This window comes from Eubalaena glacialis, chromosome 4 (assembly GCF_028564815.1).
Source record: "Eubalaena glacialis isolate mEubGla1 chromosome 4, mEubGla1.1.hap2.+ XY, whole genome shotgun sequence".
Classification (NCBI taxonomy): domain Eukaryota; kingdom Metazoa; phylum Chordata; class Mammalia; order Artiodactyla; family Balaenidae; genus Eubalaena; species Eubalaena glacialis.
Window position 1 is genome coordinate 179,974,667 of NC_083719.1, and position 18,920 is coordinate 179,993,586.

The 18,920-nt window shown below is 56.9% G+C and overlaps 2 protein-coding genes and 2 non-coding genes across 4 annotated transcripts; 1 reads left to right on the forward strand and 3 right to left on the reverse strand.

The window, feature by feature from the left end:
• The first annotated feature begins 6,102 nt into the window (after nucleotides 1–6,102).
• On the forward strand, nucleotides 6,103–10,564 carry EIF3G (eukaryotic translation initiation factor 3 subunit G). The gene is made up of 11 exons (XM_061188786.1): nucleotides 6,103–6,186; nucleotides 6,326–6,372; nucleotides 6,883–6,966; nucleotides 7,078–7,166; nucleotides 7,317–7,376; nucleotides 8,360–8,464; nucleotides 8,564–8,753; nucleotides 9,543–9,650; nucleotides 9,765–9,901; nucleotides 9,988–10,094; nucleotides 10,450–10,564. Exons 1-11 carry the CDS (start codon nucleotides 6,167–6,169, stop codon nucleotides 10,463–10,465), a joined length of 963 nt encoding a protein of 320 aa, XP_061044769.1. The 5' UTR covers nucleotides 6,103–6,166; the 3' UTR covers nucleotides 10,466–10,564.
• Nucleotides 10,565–10,690: 126 nt separating this feature from the next.
• Nucleotides 10,691–17,857, reverse strand: LOC133090385 (suppressor of SWI4 1 homolog). The gene is made up of 13 exons (XM_061188787.1): nucleotides 17,781–17,857; nucleotides 17,521–17,691; nucleotides 16,905–17,006; nucleotides 16,662–16,712; nucleotides 16,384–16,554; nucleotides 15,624–15,700; nucleotides 15,327–15,434; nucleotides 15,095–15,218; nucleotides 14,922–15,000; nucleotides 14,674–14,803; nucleotides 14,434–14,600; nucleotides 14,257–14,343; nucleotides 10,691–11,980 (listed from the first exon to the last, which is right to left on the reverse strand). The coding sequence occupies exons 1-13, from the start codon at nucleotides 17,796–17,798 to the stop codon at nucleotides 10,875–10,877; spliced, it is 2,391 nt and encodes a 796-aa protein (XP_061044770.1). The 5' UTR covers nucleotides 17,799–17,857; the 3' UTR covers nucleotides 10,691–10,874.
• LOC133091630 (small nucleolar RNA U105B) lies at nucleotides 15,514–15,591 on the reverse strand. The gene has a single exon (XR_009700961.1). It is a non-coding gene; the product is annotated as a small nucleolar RNA U105B (small nucleolar RNA).
• Nucleotides 16,775–16,860, reverse strand: LOC133091624 (small nucleolar RNA SNORD105). The gene has a single exon (XR_009700956.1). It is a non-coding gene; the product is annotated as a small nucleolar RNA SNORD105 (small nucleolar RNA).
• Nucleotides 17,858–18,920: the final 1,063 nt, after the last annotated feature.

The following is an 18,920-nucleotide window of genomic DNA, read 5'->3' on the forward strand; positions in this document are numbered from 1 at the left end:
TCTGGGCCAGTTCATCTGCGGGCGGAGGGGAGAGGCTCGGCTACGTCCCTGTGGCGGCCCCCCAGCCCCCCCCCCACCCTGCGCCCCTCGAGGCAGAATGAAGGGTCCGGGAAGGTGACCCCCAAGGGCTGACACAGTGGGGTCTCAGGCAGCACCACGTCCAGTCAAGGTCCGCCTGACCCCTGTCCCCACTGGGACTCGGGGAGGCGGGGTTACCTAGGAAAGTGGCCACCACCTGGCTGGTCTTGGCCATGTTCATCTCCCGCACGGAGTCGGCACGCGTGCTGAACCCCAGCAGGCGGGACTTCTGAGCCTGCAGCCTCACCAGCTCCCCGAGGATCGTGCAGTTCTCCTGGAACCCAGAGACGGCCGGCGCTGGGGACCGTGGGCCATGCCCTCCCCACAGGCCCCGGGCCAGGTCTCTGCGGGCCGGCAGGGCTCTCAGGCCACTGGCGGGCACAGCCAATCCCCCTCCCTCCTCCTCCTGGCCCGGATTTCTAGACACTTTGGTGCTGTCCTAACATGTGGTCTTTATTAACACAGGTCCTTTTGGAACCAGAAACGGCGTGAACCGTGATGGGCTCTAAGGCCAAGGGCAGGAAGAAATGCGGCCAGGCTCTCCAGGAGCCACCCAGGGGCCTCCCCGGGCTCAACAATACAAACTCGGCTGCCGTGCAGACAGCAGCTCATCCCCACGGCGCCCGAACACCCAGCCCCTGGACGGCGCGACGCCTGTTGCTGCAGGTGGCCCATGGCTCGCTGGTGAGGCCCGGCCCCAGGCGTACGCCACCTTCTCTGGGGCCACCTCTCCGATTCTGCGGTGGGGTTCTCCTGGAAGCCCCCAGTCACCACAGGACCAACGTGGCCTGTCTGCAGCCCAAGAAGGTGGGGACACAGGACTGTCCCCCGTGCCCCCCACATCACCCGCGAGGCCGAGCGAGCACCAGTGGTGTCTGCGGGGAAGATGAAGGGCTCATGCACAGCCCCCATCTGCTGAAGATGCTAAACGGCAGAAGCACAGACTGCAGCCACACGCGGTATGGACCAAACGCAAGTGTCCTTGCAGGAACCGATGTCTGAATGTCAAGGCCGAGCCCGGGTCACAGCGAGAAGGCCCAGCCGCCATGAAAGGCACAGAGAGGGGATGGGGGGCCATCTGCGCATCTGAGCTCATCGGGCATCACCCCAGAGGGAGAGGGAGAAGGAGAGAGGGAGACGGAGATACGGAGGGAGAGGGAGAGAGAGGGAGGGAGAGACGTCTCTCCCTTCCCTGGGGGTTCTCTAGTGCAGCCAAGGCTGAAAACCACTGCAATCCGGGACATGGGTCCTCGTGGAAAAGTTAAATAGTAGTTCATGGCATTATCGACACATATTAAAAAGGCTCAAATTCTTGGGGAGTCAGGGAGGGGAGCTGGCGGCTGCCTCATAAAGGAGGAGAGATTGGGTGTCAGAGGTGGTGCCTGTGCAGCCCGCCGCCGCCCAGGGCCCTGCAGACTTCATCTCCCAGCGGTGGTCCCGGGCTGGAGGTCAGCGGGGAGGTCAGTTCGTCCAAGCATAAACATTTACTTCAGGGCTTATTTAAAAGGTGCCTGGTGGTTGTTGAAGCAGAAAGAGAAAGCAGTGGGGAGAGGATGGGAGGGGGAGGGAGCCCCCCTCCTCAGCCCCTCTCCCTCCCTCCTTCTCCCCCTCCCTCCCTCTCCCTCCCTCCCTCCCTCTCTCTTTTCTGTACACCTGAAATTAACACAGTACCGTTAATCAACTATACTTAACTATATTTAAAAAATAGATAAGTAAAATGAGGTCATTAGGGTGGACCCAAACCAATATGACTGGTGTCCTTATAAGGATGATGTGAAGGCACAGGGAGAAAACAGCCACCCAGAAGCCAGGGAGAGAGGCCTCAGAACGACATTTTGATCTCAGACCCCCAGCCTCCAGAACTGTGAGAAAATAAAATTCTGTTGTTTATAAGCCATTCAGTCTGCGGTATTTTGTTATGGCAGAAACTAATTCAAATTGTTCCCAGTTTTGGCCATTGTGAATAAATCTGCTATGTACATACTCTAATGCGTGGCCTTTTGTGGACGTGTATTTGTGGCTCTTATGAAGAATACTGAGAAATGGAATGCCACGTGTGACATCCAGTGAATCCCCGAAGCTGCTGCTGAATTTCCAAGGGATGGCACACCCTGCATGTCCACACTCCCCTCCTTATGCCTTTTGCAGGGGTTGTTTCTGCCCTTGTCTTGGCTGCTGTCCTGTGGAGATTCTGGATGTGGAAAGAATGTTCGTGCCATGAAAGGGACCAAGAGAAGGGCTCGGGGACTTTTTTCCATTCAGCCTTGGACTCAGGCTTCTCCCCACTGCACTATGTTTCCCTGGGCCCCCTTTTATTATTCCTTGGAAAATTCCTGATTTTTAGAAAAAAATAATACACACTTGATGTTTAAGAAAAAGTGTTCCAGGGACTTCCCTGGTGGTCCAGTGGTTAAGACTCCACGCTTCCACTGCAGGGGGCACGGGTTCGATCCTTGGTTGGGGAACTAAGATCCCGCATGCCGCACGGCGCAGCCAAAAAAAAAAAGAAAGAAAGAAAAAAGAAAAAGTATTCCATACAGAAAGAATACTGAAAAGGAAGTACATGCATATCTCAGAGATATTGCAGATTTGGTTGTGAACCACTGCTGTAAAGCAAATATCAAAATCAATAAATGGATCAATCAATAAAGAGAATATCATGAGTCGCAAAATTTTTTTTGGTTTTCCAGTACATATAAAAGTCACATTTACACTGTACTGTAGTCTATTAAGTGCACGATAGCATTATGTCTAAAAAGAAAATAAACCTTAGGGACTTCCCTGGTGGTCTAGTGGTTAGGAATCTGCCTTCCAATACAAGGGATGCAGGTTCGATCCCTGGTTGGGGAACCAATATCCCATACGCTATGGGACAACTAAGCCCTGGCGCCACAACTACTGACCCCGTGTGCTCTAGAGCCCTTGCGCCACAACTTGAGACAAGCCCGCGCACTGCAGTGAGGAAGATCCCGTGTGCCGCAACTAAGACCTGATGCAGCCAAATAAATAAACATTTTAAAAAACCCTTAATTTAGGGGCTTCCCTGGTGGCGCAGTGATTGAGAGTCTGCCTGCCAATGCGGGCGACGCGGGTTCGAGCCCTGGTCTGGGAAGATCCCACATGCCGCGGAGCGGCTAGGCCTGTGAGCCGCAACCACTGAGCCTGCGCGTCTGGAGCCTGTGTTCTGCAGCGAGAGAGGCCGCGATGGTGAGAGGCCCGCGCACCGTGATGAGGAGTGGTCCCCGCTCGCCACAACTAGAGAAAGCCCTCGCACAGGGACGAAGACCCAACACAGCCAAAAATAAATAAATAAATAAAATAAATAAATAAATAAATAAATAAATAAATAAAATTTAAAAAAAAAACACCTTAATTTAAAAATATTGCTAAAAATGCTAACCATTATCTGACAACACAGGGTTCCCACAAACCTTCAACTGGTAAAAAATCTGCAAAGCGCAATGAAACGAAGTATGCCTGTAAAGATGAGGCCAAATTGAAACACCCAGAAGCATCAGTGTTTAGTGGTTAACGTCCTTCTGGGCAGCCAGAAATGGGCACAGTTTTCCCTCAAGGGGTGGTGCTCATATGAGTGGGGCGACATTTAGCTAATCCTTTAATCATGATGGTTGTGCAGCTTTCAATTTTCCAATCCTTTAAGCCACACTGTGCTGGACACTTTTTTACAGATGATTTAGTGCACTTGGATGTGTATTTCCTTGGGCCAGTCCTGGAAGAAGAAGTGCAAGTTCCTGGATATGAAAAACATATTAAAATACATTTATATGTTACATCTCGCATATATTACATGAATGTGTGTTATATATTAATATACAAAGTATAATTTTGTAGTTATGTATATGTTTATATTTAAACAAAAAAAAATCACATGATAAAAATTTTAAATACAACAGAAAAATCCAAAAATAAGCTTTTCTTTCCTAATGGCTTCCTCTCAAAGCATCCCTTAGCAACAGTTTGATATTTCTTTTCCAAAAATAGTTTGCATATATCTACATATCTATGTGCTATTAAAGATTTACAAAAATTGTTTCCTATAGCATATGCCATTTTATATCTTGCTTTCTCTCCTTATCTTATATATATATATATATATATATAATTTTGGCTGCACCGTGCTGGCATGTGGGATCTTAATTCCCTGACCAGGGATCGAACCTATGTGCCCCGCACTGGAAGCGTGGAGTCTTAACCGCTGACCACCAGGGAAGTCCCTCAGATATATTTTTTAACATGACCACAAAGGGACCTACTTCCTTAAAGACTGCATAGCATTTAATAGATTACAGCATAGCATGTCTTAATCTATTTAACCAGCCCCATGAACGGACAGATAGGCATTGCTAGTTTTTGCTATCATAAACAATACTGCCCAGATAGCTTATTCTCACATCTTTGCATACACTTACAAGTTTTTCTCACAGGTTGAATTATTAGCTAGTTCAAAGGAAAACACATATGTGCATTTAAGTTTTAGTAGGTGTTGTCAATATTCCATCCAAAGAGTTTGCATAATTTCACGTACTAACAAAGTGTGGGAGTGTCTTTTTCTCTACAGCTTTGCTACCATTGGGTAAGATCAGTTTTTTACAGTTTTGCCCATCTGCTACATTGTTTGGATTTTGCATTCCTTGGAGTAAACTTGAGTGAGTTTGCACAAATGTTTATAGGCTCTCTGTACAAACTTTATAATAGTTTCTTCTGTGTGGACACCCTCTTTTTTTTTTTTTTTTTTGGTGGCGCTGCATGGCTTGTGGAATCTTAGTTCTCCACCTAGGGATCGAACCTGTGACCTCTGCAATGGAAGCTTGAAGTCCTAACCACTGCATGCCAGGGAATTCCCAACCACCCTCTTTATTTACTTACTTTCCCAGCCTCCTTCCTGGACTCTTGCTAATTTATTCCTTTCCACTCTATCCTCTACAGGATTCCAGAATAACCTTTCTCACAAGAAAATCTGGTCACATTGGGTCACCACTCAAAACATGTCAGTGACCTCACCCACACCCCACAGCCTGCAGGATAAAGAGCCTATGCTCTTTAGTCTAGTTTAAAAAGTCCTTTATAATATGGTTCCTACCCCATCCCAAATGCCCATTAATTGAGCACTAATTTCAGACACCCTGTGGGTGCTGGGGACCCAGAGATGAACGAAGCAGGCAAATGTCTGCTTTGTGCAGCAGTCTACAGCAGTTTTTACTATTTTTTTCATTATTGCTTCTCTATAGGAGAAAAATGGAATTATCTTTAATTTAAATCAGTTTTAATCTAATTACATTTAATTTCTCCCTAACAACAGAAAGTAAATGTTTAGGAATAAGATTTTGTCTGGGAGGGTTGGCTTCGGATGGCCACAAGCCATTGTCATGTCTAAGGTTTTTTTGTTTTGTTTTGTTTTGTTTTTGCCACCCAAGAATTAGTTTTGGCCCCCTTGGGAGCCATATCACTCCCATTGAGAATGCATGCTCTAGAGGGAGAGCTGGACAGTAAACAAGTAAATGGAAAAGATCATTTCAGGGAGCCAAGAATGTTACTGTGGATTCCCTGGTGGTCCAGTGGTTAGGACTCTGCGCTTCCACTTCAGGGGACCCGGGTTTGATCCCTGGTTGGGGAACTAAGATCCTGTAAGCCCCGCGGCGCGGCTAAAAAAAAAAAAGTTACCAAAGGAGGAAGAATGGTTGAGGGGGCCACTTGACATCTTGATCATTTGAATCAGGAAAGCTCTTTCCAGATAAGGAAGACCAGCCTTGGTTTCTTCAGCTGCAAAATGGAAATAATAATTTCTCCCCACAGTTCCTGCAAACAGTGAAAGCTCAATAACTGAGCTTTGTTGTTATTATTAATTTTTAATTTTTTAAAAAACGTAAATGAGTTGCGATTCTATTTAGCTACCTAGCAGGGTACCAGCGCCCAGCCTCTCACACAGCCGGCGCCTCTACCTCCGTCCGTAGGGGGGCGCTGTGGAGCACGGCGGTCGGGCTGCTCTAGGCAGCGGAATCGGAAGTCTCGTGCTCCTCTCACTTCCGGTTTTGGGCCCAGGCTTGGGCTGCGTGGAGAAGGCGTTCCAATGCCGACCGGAGACTTTGAGTGAGTCTGGGGTCATGGAGGGAGGCTTGGGAGGCGGACTGGGCGTTCTAGGGGGTATTATGAAGCCTGGGTGCGCCGAGGCCGCGGGAGCCGGGCCTTGCCTTACCCAGCCCTCCTCCTGGCAAACTTGTCCCCGCAGTTCGAAGCCCAGTTGGGCCGACCAGGTGGAAGAGGAGGGAGAGGACGGTGAGTCTGCCCTGTCGCCCCGGATCACCACAGCCAGCCCTCCAGGCCGTCACTGCTGCCTGTTCCAATCCCCCACCCTGGCACCGCCGTCTGACCCTGCATCTCCCCTCACGGCCAGCCCCTGCCCCGCGCCATCCTTACCCGGGCCAGCCTATCTCCAATTCCAGATGTTCACCAGCCAGTTCCTCTTCCTCCCATACCACCGCCCAAATCCTTGGTACCAGCACAGCTGCTCCCCTCCTCTGGGGAGGAAGTTGTAACAGCCTCTCTCCTGCCTTTGTACTAGCGCCCGGGTGCCAGGGATCCCCTATGCTTGCCATTGCTGGAAGTTACTACAGCCAGCTTTGTGTCCCCGGACGGCTATCCCAGGACACTTCCTGGCCAGGCGTCTGCCCTTGGTTCCGCCTTTCTCAGCTCTTGGTGCGGACATCATCCCAAAGGTCCCTCCATTTCGGTTTGGGAGCTCTTGCCCCTCCATCTGATCTTTGTTCCCTACACTCCCTTTCACAGACAAATGTGTCACCAGCGAGCTCCTCAAGGGGATCCCTCTGGCTGCCGTGGATACCAGCCCAGAGCCTGAACTATTGCCGGGAGGTGAGTGATAGACTTCTCTCCATCCCTGGGCTGCCTCTTCTCCCCAGCCGCCTTCCCGCCTGGTCCCCATTCCCCAGGGCTCAGTCCCTCTTGTGTTTTCCCCTCGCCCAGCTCCACTGCCGCCTCCCAAGGAGGTCATCAATGGAAACATCAAGACACTGACCGAGTACAAGATAGATGAGGATGGCAAGAAGTTCAAGGTGAGGCTGGGGAAGAGGTGGGTGCCCTTTGCTTCGGGGCACTTGGACAAGGAGAGAATGATGTGTGTTGGGTGCATTGATGAGGAAGATCCCCTGGCCCCAGGAACCTTGAGGAGCAGGAAGCCCAAAGGTCTCCCCTTCTGTCTACAGATTGTCCGCACCTTCAGAATTGAGACCCGGAAGGCCTCAAAGGCTGTGGCAAGGAGGAAGGTAAGGACTTCCCTGGCGGTCCAGTGGTTAGGGCTCTGCGCGTCCACTGCAGGAGGCACGGGTTCGATCTCCAGTCGGGGAACTAAGATCCCGCGTGCCGCGTAGTGTGGCCAAAAAAAGAAAAGAATAAAAAAAAAAAAAGGAGGAAGGTAAGACTCTTCTCCTCCTGTTTTGGGGGCGCCTTCAGGGCTGACTCAGAGAAAGATCGGAATCCTTTTCCCCGGTACCTTTTATTTTTAGAAGTGGGGTTTAACTGTTTGTACTTGTTTTACTGGAGCAGAACTGAGGCCTGTTTGCACTCTATGGGGGCCCTGAAAAGTCCAGCAGGTGCAGCAGTGGGTGGGGTTGATTCTTACTCCTCTTGGGTTGTCTACCAGGAGGAACAGAGCCAAGCCTTCCCCTCAGGTGGCTGTCACAGCAGAAGAAGTGATAGCAATAAATACATTTGGCACAATTACCTGCGTACTTTCTCTGTGTTAGACCCAGGTGTCTTGCAGGAAGTATTTTCTCATTCAGTCCCCGTAGCGTTCCGGGGAGGTGTGGGGAGCATTGTGGTCCCTTTTTTATAGGGGAGGAAGTTGAGGTTCAGGTTGTTTAATTAGCTCAAGGCCCCTGGAAGTCCGGGTGACCCTGCACACCCCTGAGCATCACTCCATGGTGGGAGCTGGTCCGCCACCTGCACGGCCCCCACCAGGAGCTGTTGGCTGTGGAGCTGTTTCCCCCCTGAGCCTCAGCTCTCTCATCTGGAACATGGGGCTGAGAGCTGCCCTCTCCTCCTGGAGCTGGCGTGAAGCTAGGGCCTGGCAGGCACTCAGGGAACAGGAACTGTCATCACCACTGCTTTGAGGCGCATTTGGGGAGGGTGGTGAGTGGGGTTCAAGGCCCAGACACCCTGGAGGTGGCGCTTGTAAGTCTAGGGTGCCAGTGGAGGGGGTCCCATTTGTCCTTGCCCTGACCTGTCCCCTATCCCGCCCTGAGCTCAGAACTGGAAGAAGTTTGGGAACTCAGAGTTTGACCCACCAGGGCCCAATGTGGCCACCACCACCGTCAGCGATGATGTATCCATGACATTCATCACCAGCAAAGAGGTAAGTGGGCCAAGAGGCCGGGGGCCAGTGGCCAGGGTGGTGGTGGTGGTGTCGGGGCTGTGCCAGACCAGTCTGAGCTGCTCCGACCTGCCCCGCCAGGATCTGAACTGCCAGGAAGAGGAGGACCCGATGAACAAGCTCAAGGGCCAGAAGATCGTGTCCTGCCGAATCTGCAAGGGCGACCACTGGACCACCCGCTGCCCCTACAAGGACACGCTGGGGCCCATGCAGAAGGAGCTGGCCGAGCAGCTGGGCCTGTCCACTGGCGAGAAGGAGAAGCTGCCCGGAGGTGCCAGGGCCCGGGGATGCGGCTGGCAGGCTGTGGGGCGGAGGGCGGGGATTGTGTGCGCCTCTGGGAGAGTCGTGGGTCGTCACCTGGCGTCTGAACGGGACCGCCACTGCTGGCGGCTGTCGCCTCCCACACAGCAGCGTCCGCACTGCAAGGCTATGACCACAGGCCACGTTCGTTTGTGTGAGAGAGACTGGCAGGTGGGTGCTCTGACTGCTGGTGATGTCACCTGTCTCTCCTCACTGGGGGCTGTGAGAGCCGCTCGTGGGCACGGCCACGTGTGTGACTACATACACCGTGAGTGGTGGGGAGACGGTTGTTCCCCGGATGTGTCTGTGAGTTCCCTGACTGGAGTGCGCTGTGTTTGCGCGCCCACACCGAGGAGCGGCTCACCCAGGTGACTATGATTTGCTGATGGTGAGTTTGAGTCTGGACAGCTCTACACCCATGACTTGTGTGTGCAGCCACTTGTCACCTGCCCAGGGGCAGGTACCTGGGGGCTGTCCGTAACCCTGTGTACCTGTCGTCCCCTGTGTTGTGAGGCTGGACGTTGCTGTCAACCCCTGTGGGTTCTCTCGCTCTTCTTGTGCCACCGGCAGGGTGTTTAGGTGGTGTCAGCTTCCTGCATGTGACCTTTAAGTCGTTGTGACCACAAGGCCTTGAAGGAGTCAACCGATCACCTGTGGTTTGACAGATGGTGCTTGGGCGGGGCCGTGGCTGGAGCCGCCAGCATCCTGGGGCAGGTCTGTGCCGGGGGAGGCTTGACTGGGCCTTGCTTTTGGTCTCCAGAGCTGGAGCCTGTGCAGGCCACTCAGAACAAGACGGGGAAGTATGTGCCTCCGAGCCTGCGGGATGGAGCCAGCCGCCGCGGGGAATCCATGCAGCCCAACCGCAGAGGTGAGGTGGCGAGGGCAGCTGGCACTGGGCCAGCGCATGGGCACCTCCCTGCACCCTGTGATTATCCCGCGGGCGGGGCCGGCCCCTTACAGGTGCCTCTCCTTGCCCGCCCAGCCGACGACAACGCCACCATCCGCGTCACCAACCTGTCCGAGGACACTCGTGAGACCGACCTGCAGGAGCTCTTCCGGCCCTTCGGCTCCATCTCCCGCATCTACCTGGCAAAGGACAAGACCACCGGCCAGTCCAAGGTGGGCTGGCGGCTGGGGGGCGGGGAGGGGTCCTCCATCGGTCCCAGTTGTGCCTTGAGCGTCCCTGACCCCTCCCCCTCCCCCAGGGCTTTGCCTTCATCAGCTTCCACCGCCGCGAGGACGCCGCTCGCGCCATTGCCGGGGTGTCCGGCTTCGGCTACGACCACCTCATCCTCAACGTCGAGTGGGCCAAGTGAGACCCCTACCTTCCCCCGCCCCCCCGCGGCGTCGCGGCCCACAGGCGCTCGGGCTGACTGCAGGCCCCAGGCCAGGTTAACAGCCACAAAGGCTGTCCTGGGGCGCAGGTCATTTACTGTCCTTCTCCTCTCACGGAGGGGCGCACAGCCCATGCGCGGCGGGGCCAGCTGCTTCCCGCCGGTCTGGCTCACCGTGTGCTCTGCGCCGCCACCCGGTCTCGTCCTGCCCCGTCCCCATCATCCCCGTTGAGTTCCCTGTGGTGTGGGTGTAGGGGGGGCTCTTGGGATTCCCTTAGGGGTCTGAAGCCCCCATGCGTCCCATCCTCAGCCACCTTGTGTTTCCTTCTCTAGGCCGTCAACCAACTAAGCCGGCTGCTGCTGCCCGGCCCCCAGCCCCGGGATCCTTAGCGACAGAGGGCAGCCTCCAGAAGCAGGGGGCTCCGAGGGCAATAAAAGGTCTGCATCACCCTGTGCTGTTCCATTTATTCGCAGATGTCACTCACACTGTGGCGGGCGGGGCCAGGCCCCCTCCCCCCCTCCCTCCCCCCGCTGTGGGTTTGCTCCCTGGCCCTGCCCGGGGTTACTGCTGTGGGTGGCAATTCCTGCTGCTCTGGCTTGGGCGCTCCCTGGTCCCACTATAGGCCTTTCTTTGGCGAGGAAGTTTTGGCTTAGGGCCTCTTGGGGGATCAGAGCCAGGGGCCTGCTCGCTCTCAGCCTGCATTCTGCTGCTGGGTCACAGTGTCTCGTGATGAGGAGGGGGCTGAAGATGGGCCAGGTCACGGGCTCAACTCAGGGGGCTGGGGCCCCGAGGTTTTGGGGGTGGCTGTGACATTGAGGGGTAGGGCTTGGCCGGAGTACTCCGCGTTCTCTGGGGCCTGCCCCTGCCCGCAGCCAGGGCAGCGTCGGTGGCAGCAGTCCAGGCTGGGCGCCACAGCCATGTAGAGCAGCGGGTGTACGCAGATGGCCAGGGGAACGAGGCCCCGTGTTACCTGGTGGGCCACGTACGTCCTCCAGCCCAGCGCCGCCGTAGCCTGGTCCACACTTGCAAAGCCTGGGCAGAGGGCTCTCCAGCGCTGCCGGGCATACACGTTGAGCACCCCCGTGACGTAGTAGGGCACATAGGAACTGGCATAGAGGGCAATGCCACTGGCCACCAGCACCATCACGCGCAGCTTGTTGGCCGCTGTCATGCCGTGGCTCTGCTGCACGGCCTGCCCGAGGGCGCCGTAGGCCACCAGGCTGAGCAGCAGTGGCAGGCCGCAGCCCAGTGCCACAAGCGCCAGGCTGTAGACCCTGTAGGCCTCAAGCTGGTTGTCATCTGCTGTCCCCAGGCACTTGATGCAGGCATCAGGCCTGTCCACAGTGCACTTGCCTTCCTGCTGTGGCCCACTCAGGTGGGAGAAGCTGAGCATGGGTGCGGCCAGCAGGGCCGCCAGTGCCCAGCCAGCAGCGCTGATGGCCCAGGCGTGCTTGGGCTGCAGTTGGCGGTGGGTGAAGAAGGGGTGGACAATGCCCAGGTAGCGGTTGAGGCTGATGCAGGTGATGAAGATGACGCTGCCCAGCAGGTTGCAGGTGAAGAGGAAGCGCTCCAGGCGGCAGGCAGCCTCCCCGTAGCTCCAGTGTTTGGGTGGGTAGAAGTAGGCGGCCAGCGGGGCCAGCGTCAGGGCGTAGAGCAGGTCGCTGACTGCCAGCTGGGCTGAGAAGATCACGGCTGGGTGCCAAGGGCGATGCTCCTGGGTGGAGAAGCGGTACAGGGCCAGGCTGTTGCCAGCCAAGGCCACCAGAAACACAGCCACCAGCATGGGCCACAGAAAGTCTTCCTGGAAGCTGCTGAGGATGTGGTCAGCAGCCGCTGAGAAGTTGGCTGGGCAGCGTGTGGGACCTGGGGCAGAGAGCGTTGCTGCATCAGCCCTGTCCCTGACCATGGCTCCCGCCACCTTCAGAGTCGGAAACACTGGCACCCATACCGACTGTGCGCCAGCAGCCCTTTGCGGGCATACTTCCGCTGAGTACACACCCAGGAGCGGGGGCCAACCACAGCTCCTTCGTACAGAGGGAATCTGTACGAAGAGGCCCAGAGGCCCAGAGAGGTTAGAAGCACAGAGTCCTTCATTCAGGCTCTCTCTGTGTCCCGCACCATCAAGAACCAGCTGGAGCAAGAACCAGGGACGCAGGCTTCCCTGGTGGCGCAGTGGTTAAGAATCCACCTGCCAATGCAGGGGACACGGGTTCGAGCCCTGGTCCGGGAAGATCCCACATGCCGCAGAGCAACTAAGCCTGTGCACCACAACTACTGAGCCTGCGCTCTAGAGCCCACAAGCCACAGCTACTGAAGCCTGCGTGCCTAGAGCCCGTGCTCTACAACAAAAGAAGCCACCGCAATGAGAAGCCCGCGCACCGCAACAAAGACCCAACGCAGCCAAATAAATAAATAATAATAAAAGTAAAGAAAAAGAACCAGGGACGCATGTAACCTGGCAGTGACCACCCAGAGCCATCGGGGCCTGGGGTGGAGGAGAGGGAGCCCAGGGGAGTGTCCCACCCCACTACACAACTCCAAGTCCGATCTGTCACCCCCTTAGTGTCACCCAAGTCCAGCCCCCACCATCTACCTGTTGGCTCCACTCGGGTCTCCCTGCTCTGGCCCTCACCCATCTGTTCTCTCACAGCCTCCAAAGGGCACCTGAGACAGGTCACATCCCTATCCTCCCAGCCCTCCCCGGCTTCCTCCTCACATGGAGGAAAAGCCAGCGCTCACCTTTCCGCACAAGGCCCTGCAGGAGCTATCCCTCCCACCCCACTGGCTCTCTCATTTCCCACTCCCAGCTCCCTGTGACCATGGTGTCCTGGCTGTTCCTTAAGGCACAGCCTACCTTTGCACTGGCTGAGTCACGGGCAACAGGCATCCTTAAGGCTGTCCCACTCACCACCTCCTGGTCTGGTCCTGAGAGAGGACCTGAGACCACCCTAACATTGTGACTGCACCCTTGGTCCCCTACCCTGCTTATTTTTTTGCCACAGCTTGTATCTCCATCTGATCACTGTAAGAAAAATACCCAGAATGTTCCCTCCTGAGGGTGGGGCAGTGCCCTGCTACTGGCTTCCCAGTGCCCAGAACAGCACCTGGGACTAAGCAGTGCTGGGGGAAAGCTGAGCTCTGCAGCTGACCCTTCACACGCCCCACTCAGCCTCAACTTTCCAACCTGAGAATTGGCCTGTTCCCAGTTGGTCCAGCAGGCTGGCCAGGAGCTCTGTGCGAGGTGCACGTACCCCTCCCCTGACCGGGTCAGCTACCCCACTCTCACTTCTGCCTTCCCATCCCATCCCTCCACCCTGGGAGGAAGTCGGTCCAGACATGATTCTTAACCCTTCTCCCCTCTGCCTTCCAGGAGCCGGCCGCCTCCACCCCCATGACCCTGGATGTGTGCCTGGCTCAACTGACCCCGCAGTGCTGGCTCCTCACCTGAGGTGGTGGTGGCCGTGGCCCGCATGGCCTGCCTCTGGGTCTGCAGCCCGTGTGCTGTGCTGCACACGGTCCTCTGCTGAGCTACCAGCAGCACTGCCGGCCCCTCTCCTTCCCTTCCCAGCAGCACCTCCGTCAGCCTGCAGAGCGGGTCTGGGCACACGCCTCACTTCCACCCCCGGTTTCCTTCCTCATGACACCCAATCCTCCAGAGCTGGCCCATCTGCTTGCGGGGGCCCTTGGTAGGCTGGAGGAGGGGCCCAGGACACCAAGGCACCAAAGCAGGGTCAGATCTGCCCGTCACCCTTGCCTGTGAAACAAGGCCCTGCACTTCCACTGCCCAGGGTCGGGGAAATGGGCCCAGGCTTCCGGCAGAAACCAGGCCCACCATTTCAAGCGCAGACTAAGGCTCATGAGAAATCGGTTTATTAGAGGAAGAGGTTAGGAAAACAGTTCTCCTTTACGAAAGGAAACCGAGGGCTGCACCTGGAGGCCCAGGAGGTGGGGAGCCCAGGGCAGCATTTCTCAGGCCCCAATCTGGGGCATTCCACCTGCCACCCAGGCTTGGCCTCAGGCTACTCTCTTAGGTGGCCACGGTCGGCCTCGCCTGTGGTCCCGGGCAGCCCCTCTGGGTCCCACCTTGGCCTGGGCCCCCGGGTGTCTGCCCTTGGCCTTTGGAGGCCTCCGGTCACTGCCTCGGTCTGGCTTCCGTTCCTTTACCCGTCGCTTCTTGCCTGGGGGCCCGGCAGGCCGCCTCCACTTGGCTGCCTTTGGGAACATGTCTGTGGGAAGAGACTGTGTCAGGGCCACCAGGGCACAGGGGCAGACAAGCCCACGGTGCCCAGCTACACCGACCCCTGCCTGCCACACACCCTCATCAGGCTCCTCGCCCACAGCCTGGCGGAAATACTCGGCCTCATCCTCCTCTTCCTCTTGCTGGCTGACCCCCTCTGCCTCTGGAGGGGCCCCGGGGTCCTCTGCATCGCTGTCCCCATCAGCCTCTGCCTGTGCCCGCTTCATGCCCGCCAGGCTCTTCTTCCTGGAGGAGGAACATTGGTCAACGTGGCAGCCTGCGCCCGGGACCCCGCCTCATCCGCCTGGTGACCACACACTTGTGGGCCTCTCGCCGCTCTCGCTTGCGCTGAACGTTCTGGGCCTGCTGGTCCTGCCTCTGGGCCTTGAGCCGCAGCTTATCCTCCTTGGCTGCCAGGATGGCCTGCAGTTCCTCCTCTGTTTTGTGCACTAAATGGGAAGAGACAGCCACTGAGACCTTCACCAAGATCCAGGGGAGCCCCCCAGCACCTTGAGACCCACCTTCGATCAGGCCTCAGACCCCGCTGCCCTCCAGCCCCGTCCTCACCAAAACTGTGGAACAGCACATTCCCTTCTCCTACACCCTCCTGGATCTTGATGAGCTGCAGTGTCATCCGAGGCCCGATCTGGAGGAACGGGGGAGGTGGGTGGGGGAGGGTGTGTCAGTCCCTCCTTGAGACCAGGGGAAGCCACCGGGGCCTGCCCCGGGCTGGGCCTCACCTCGGTGAGCCTCACGGCGCTCTGCTGGGCCCGCATGTTGCCGCGTCCTGCCACGGCCTGGGGCAGCTCCGTGATATTGTGCTCGCCATCCGGCTCCGCTTCACTCTCGGACAGCCCTGCGCCGCTGTGCGGGGCACACACGGGGCTCAGCAGGGGATCCCAGGCTCCTGGGACAGCTCTGGGGCTCGCTGGCGTGCAGTGGCCCCCCGCCCCCACCCTGAGCCCTCCTCACGTGGCCAGCAGCTCACTGACGTCCTGCAAGCGACTCATGTTGGGGAACTTCTCCTGAAGAAGTTTCTTCATCCCACGACTTGCACCCACAGGGACAACTCTGATGCTACTGCAGGGGTCAGAGCGAGGGAGAACGGGGGTCAGGAGCCACGGGGTCGCGGGTCAGCTCCACCCCCCACCAACCCTTTCCACGGTCCATCAGGGGGTGTACTTTGAGATTAAGCAATCAGAGGCTCAGCAGCCGTGCTGTCATCGGCCGCAGAGCGGGGCCACATCCGCCACCCCACCCCAGACTCACTAATGGCGGAAATCCAGCTCCTGGGAATCAGGGTTGTAGTTGATGAGAAGGCAGCGCTTGATGGTGTTCAGGTTCACCTGGAAGGGAGAGAAGAGAAGGCACGGCACCACGTGAGCTGCACCCAGGCCCCACTGTGTGCTGGAGCCCATTCCAAGCCCCGGCTATGGCTGCACTCCTGAAACCTCACAGTAAAAGGGCACGGAGTGCTGACAGCACTTCAGGGATGGATGGGGCTGCAATTGGTGTCCGTGGGCTACCTGGACATTGGCTAGAAATCCTGGTTCCGAGGCCCACTGAGGCCGTTGACACCGGACTTCCTGGTGACTGGCATCTAACAAGGCTAATTTGAGATCCACTGGTGCCAGGGATTAGAAGCAGGGGCTCTGCAGCCAGACAGATTTTAAAAATCTGGTCCTGCCTTCTTGTCCCTCGTATCTGACCTGAGACTAGCGACTTCACCTCTGTCAGCCTCAGTTTCCCCCTCTGTAAAATGGAGCCACAATACACGCTACTCTACTTAGAGCAGCACTCAACGCACATTTAGAAAATAAAGCACTATGGGCATCGTTTTCCACCTGCCAGATGGGATGGCAGCTCACGGGGCAAGCCTCTTGCCCAGTGTCACAGAACGTTATGAATGGGATTCGACCTCAGAATCTGGAGTTCTCAGCCTCAGTGCTAGGAGGTGAAGACGGAGCAATCAACCCAAGGGCCTGTGCGTGTAACTGTTGCCTGCCCCACCACGCCTGGCCCAGCCCACCTTGTGCACGTTGATGGAGGGGAACAGGTTCTGGAACATGGTGGCCATGAGCTTCACGTGCATGCCGTGGGGGCCAAAGCTGTTGAGCACCAGGAGGGGAGGGTGGGCAAACTGCTGCTCGTGCATGCGGTGACGTCGCAGCGAAGAAACCACATCACGCACCAAGGTGTACTGTAGGACAGGGTGACGAGTGGGTGACCGCCAAGCACACGTGGCTGGGGCAATCCCCAAACCCAGCTCCTACCCCTCGGAGGCCTCATACCACCTCTAGTCCTTACCTTGTTGATCCGGAAGGTTAAGGTAGGGCCTCCCGGGAGGCGCATCAGCTTCTACAGAAAAAAAGGATCAGTGAGGGTCGAGGTGTCCAACTAGGGAGCAGGGGGAATGGGAACCTCTGCCCATCTCTTCAGAGCGTTTACTTTGAAGCCAGAATCACGGCAGCTCAGAGGCACAAGGGGTCATCATGAGAGCTGGGGGAGGAGGAGGGGGTGGGGGAGTGAGAGGTGAGAGCATCCACTCACAAAGTAGACACTGGTCTCCGTTTTGCTCAAGATCAGGAAGTGTGTGACCCCAAGGGGCCCAGCCACTGCTACACAATCTTTCAGAGAGTTTTTCTTTCGAATCTGGAAACGACAAAAAGAAAAAGGGATGATCACTGATATCCCCTTATTGAGCAAAGCCTATACGCTTAAGCTGTTATGCCCTTTCTTGCATTTAACCCTCGGAAGAAGGGGGGAGGAGAGAAGAGTGGAATGCTCTTGGCTTCTACAGCCAGTCAGACTTGAATCTGAGCACCGCCTCTGTCCCTCGACACTGTGTGTCACCACATTTTGCAGATAAGCCAACTGAGGCCCAGACAGGTTAAGTAACTTGATCGAGGCCTTTGAGAGAAGCCAGCTTTGCTGATTCCAGAGTCCCCTCTTAACCACCAGCCCTAGGCACCCAGCCAAGCTGGGTGCGTTCATCTGCTCGCCCTCGCTGCTGCCACTCAAAGCCCTGAGAGGCAGGCACGATGGTCCCCATAAGGGTTCCTTTCTCCAGCCAAGGAGACTGAGGCCTCGCGCGGTTTCGAGGATGGAGCCACCCCCGCAGAAGACGGGGCCCACGGCGGGTGGAGGTGGGCTGGGCGATGCAGACCTGCAGGCGGGTGGCGGTGAGCGGCTCCATGACCCGCCGCAAGTCCAGGCTGAGCTGTCGGACACTGCGACCCGTGCGGCCCCGAGCGAACACGAAAGAGTGAGGCTGTGCGGCATAGGCCTCGAGGTTGCGGAGGTGCGCCTGGGCGCGCGCCCGCTTCTGGTGCCGGGACTGCGGGGGGCGAGAGGCGAGAGGTGAGCAACGCGGCCACCGCCGGGACCCCGCCCGCGCTGCCCGCTTTTCCGGCCGCCGCGCCTCACCCGCCCCGACTGCCCCATGCCACCGTCTCTTCCTCGAGGCCTCTTCTGCGGGCTGCTTCCGGCACCGCACAGCTCACTTCCGGCGCCGGCGAGGCGACTACGTGAGGCCCCGCTGCGTGATGACGTCACCACATGGGCATGCGCATCAGGTCGCGGGAAACCGCGGAGGGGTTGCTATGGAGACACCCGGTGCCTGTTTCTGTGGAAACCGGGGGGGGGGGGGGGTGGCACGATTCGAAATGAGCCATGGGTTCGAATCCCGCCTCGGCCATTTCCACCAGCTGTGCGATTTTGAGACACACGTTCTCCACTCCAAGGCTCCTAAAGTATCCCAAAGTGAGGATGATCATCATTTCCTCTCTGACCCGCGAATTAAGAGCGATGATGTATGCACAATACTTGGCACACTGGCGCCAGGCACTTGGGGGCCTGAGAAGGGGATAGCACCTTGGCAGTTACTCATTTGGGCTCCAGCTCCTGAGGACCGGCTGTCCCCCGCGGGGGCCCTGTCTGCGGACGGGCTGAGGGATGGAAATTCCACATCACCTTCTGCAAATTCAGAGCAAGGCGGGAGCTTCGTGAATAATTCACCCCCTCCCAGTTTCCGCTCAAAGCCCCAGCCTTGGCCTCAGGCCTCTGGCTTCTTCCCCAGAACCTTCGGGTGGGGGGAAGAGATCCCCCAACATCCCCTGTTCCATCTGTTTCCTTCCTCCATCTGTCTCCCCTCCCCATTTGCCTCCCCTCCCCCATTTGTCTCCCCACCCTTTGCCTCCCCTCTCCTATCTGTCTCCCCACTCCAATTCTTTCTCCTCTGCCCCCTTCTGTCTCTCCGTCCCCATCCCTGTCTTCTCCCTGTCTCTGTCTCCCTCTCCACAGCTCTGTCCTTGCCAAAAATTGTCTCCTTCATCATCTGTAAGTTTCCATCTTTCTTCTCTCTCTCTCTCTGTCCCTATCCCCATTTCTCTCTTCTCATCTCTACCCCCATCTCCCATCTCTCTCCCGATCTCCCAGACGTTTCTCCTTCTCTGTCTCTCTGACTCTCTCTCCCTCCTGTCATCCCCTCTCCTTGACTTATGAGGTTTCTTCTCTCTCTGCTGCCAATGGGGGAAGCTGGAGGGGGCCCAGCGTGGGGGGGGCGCC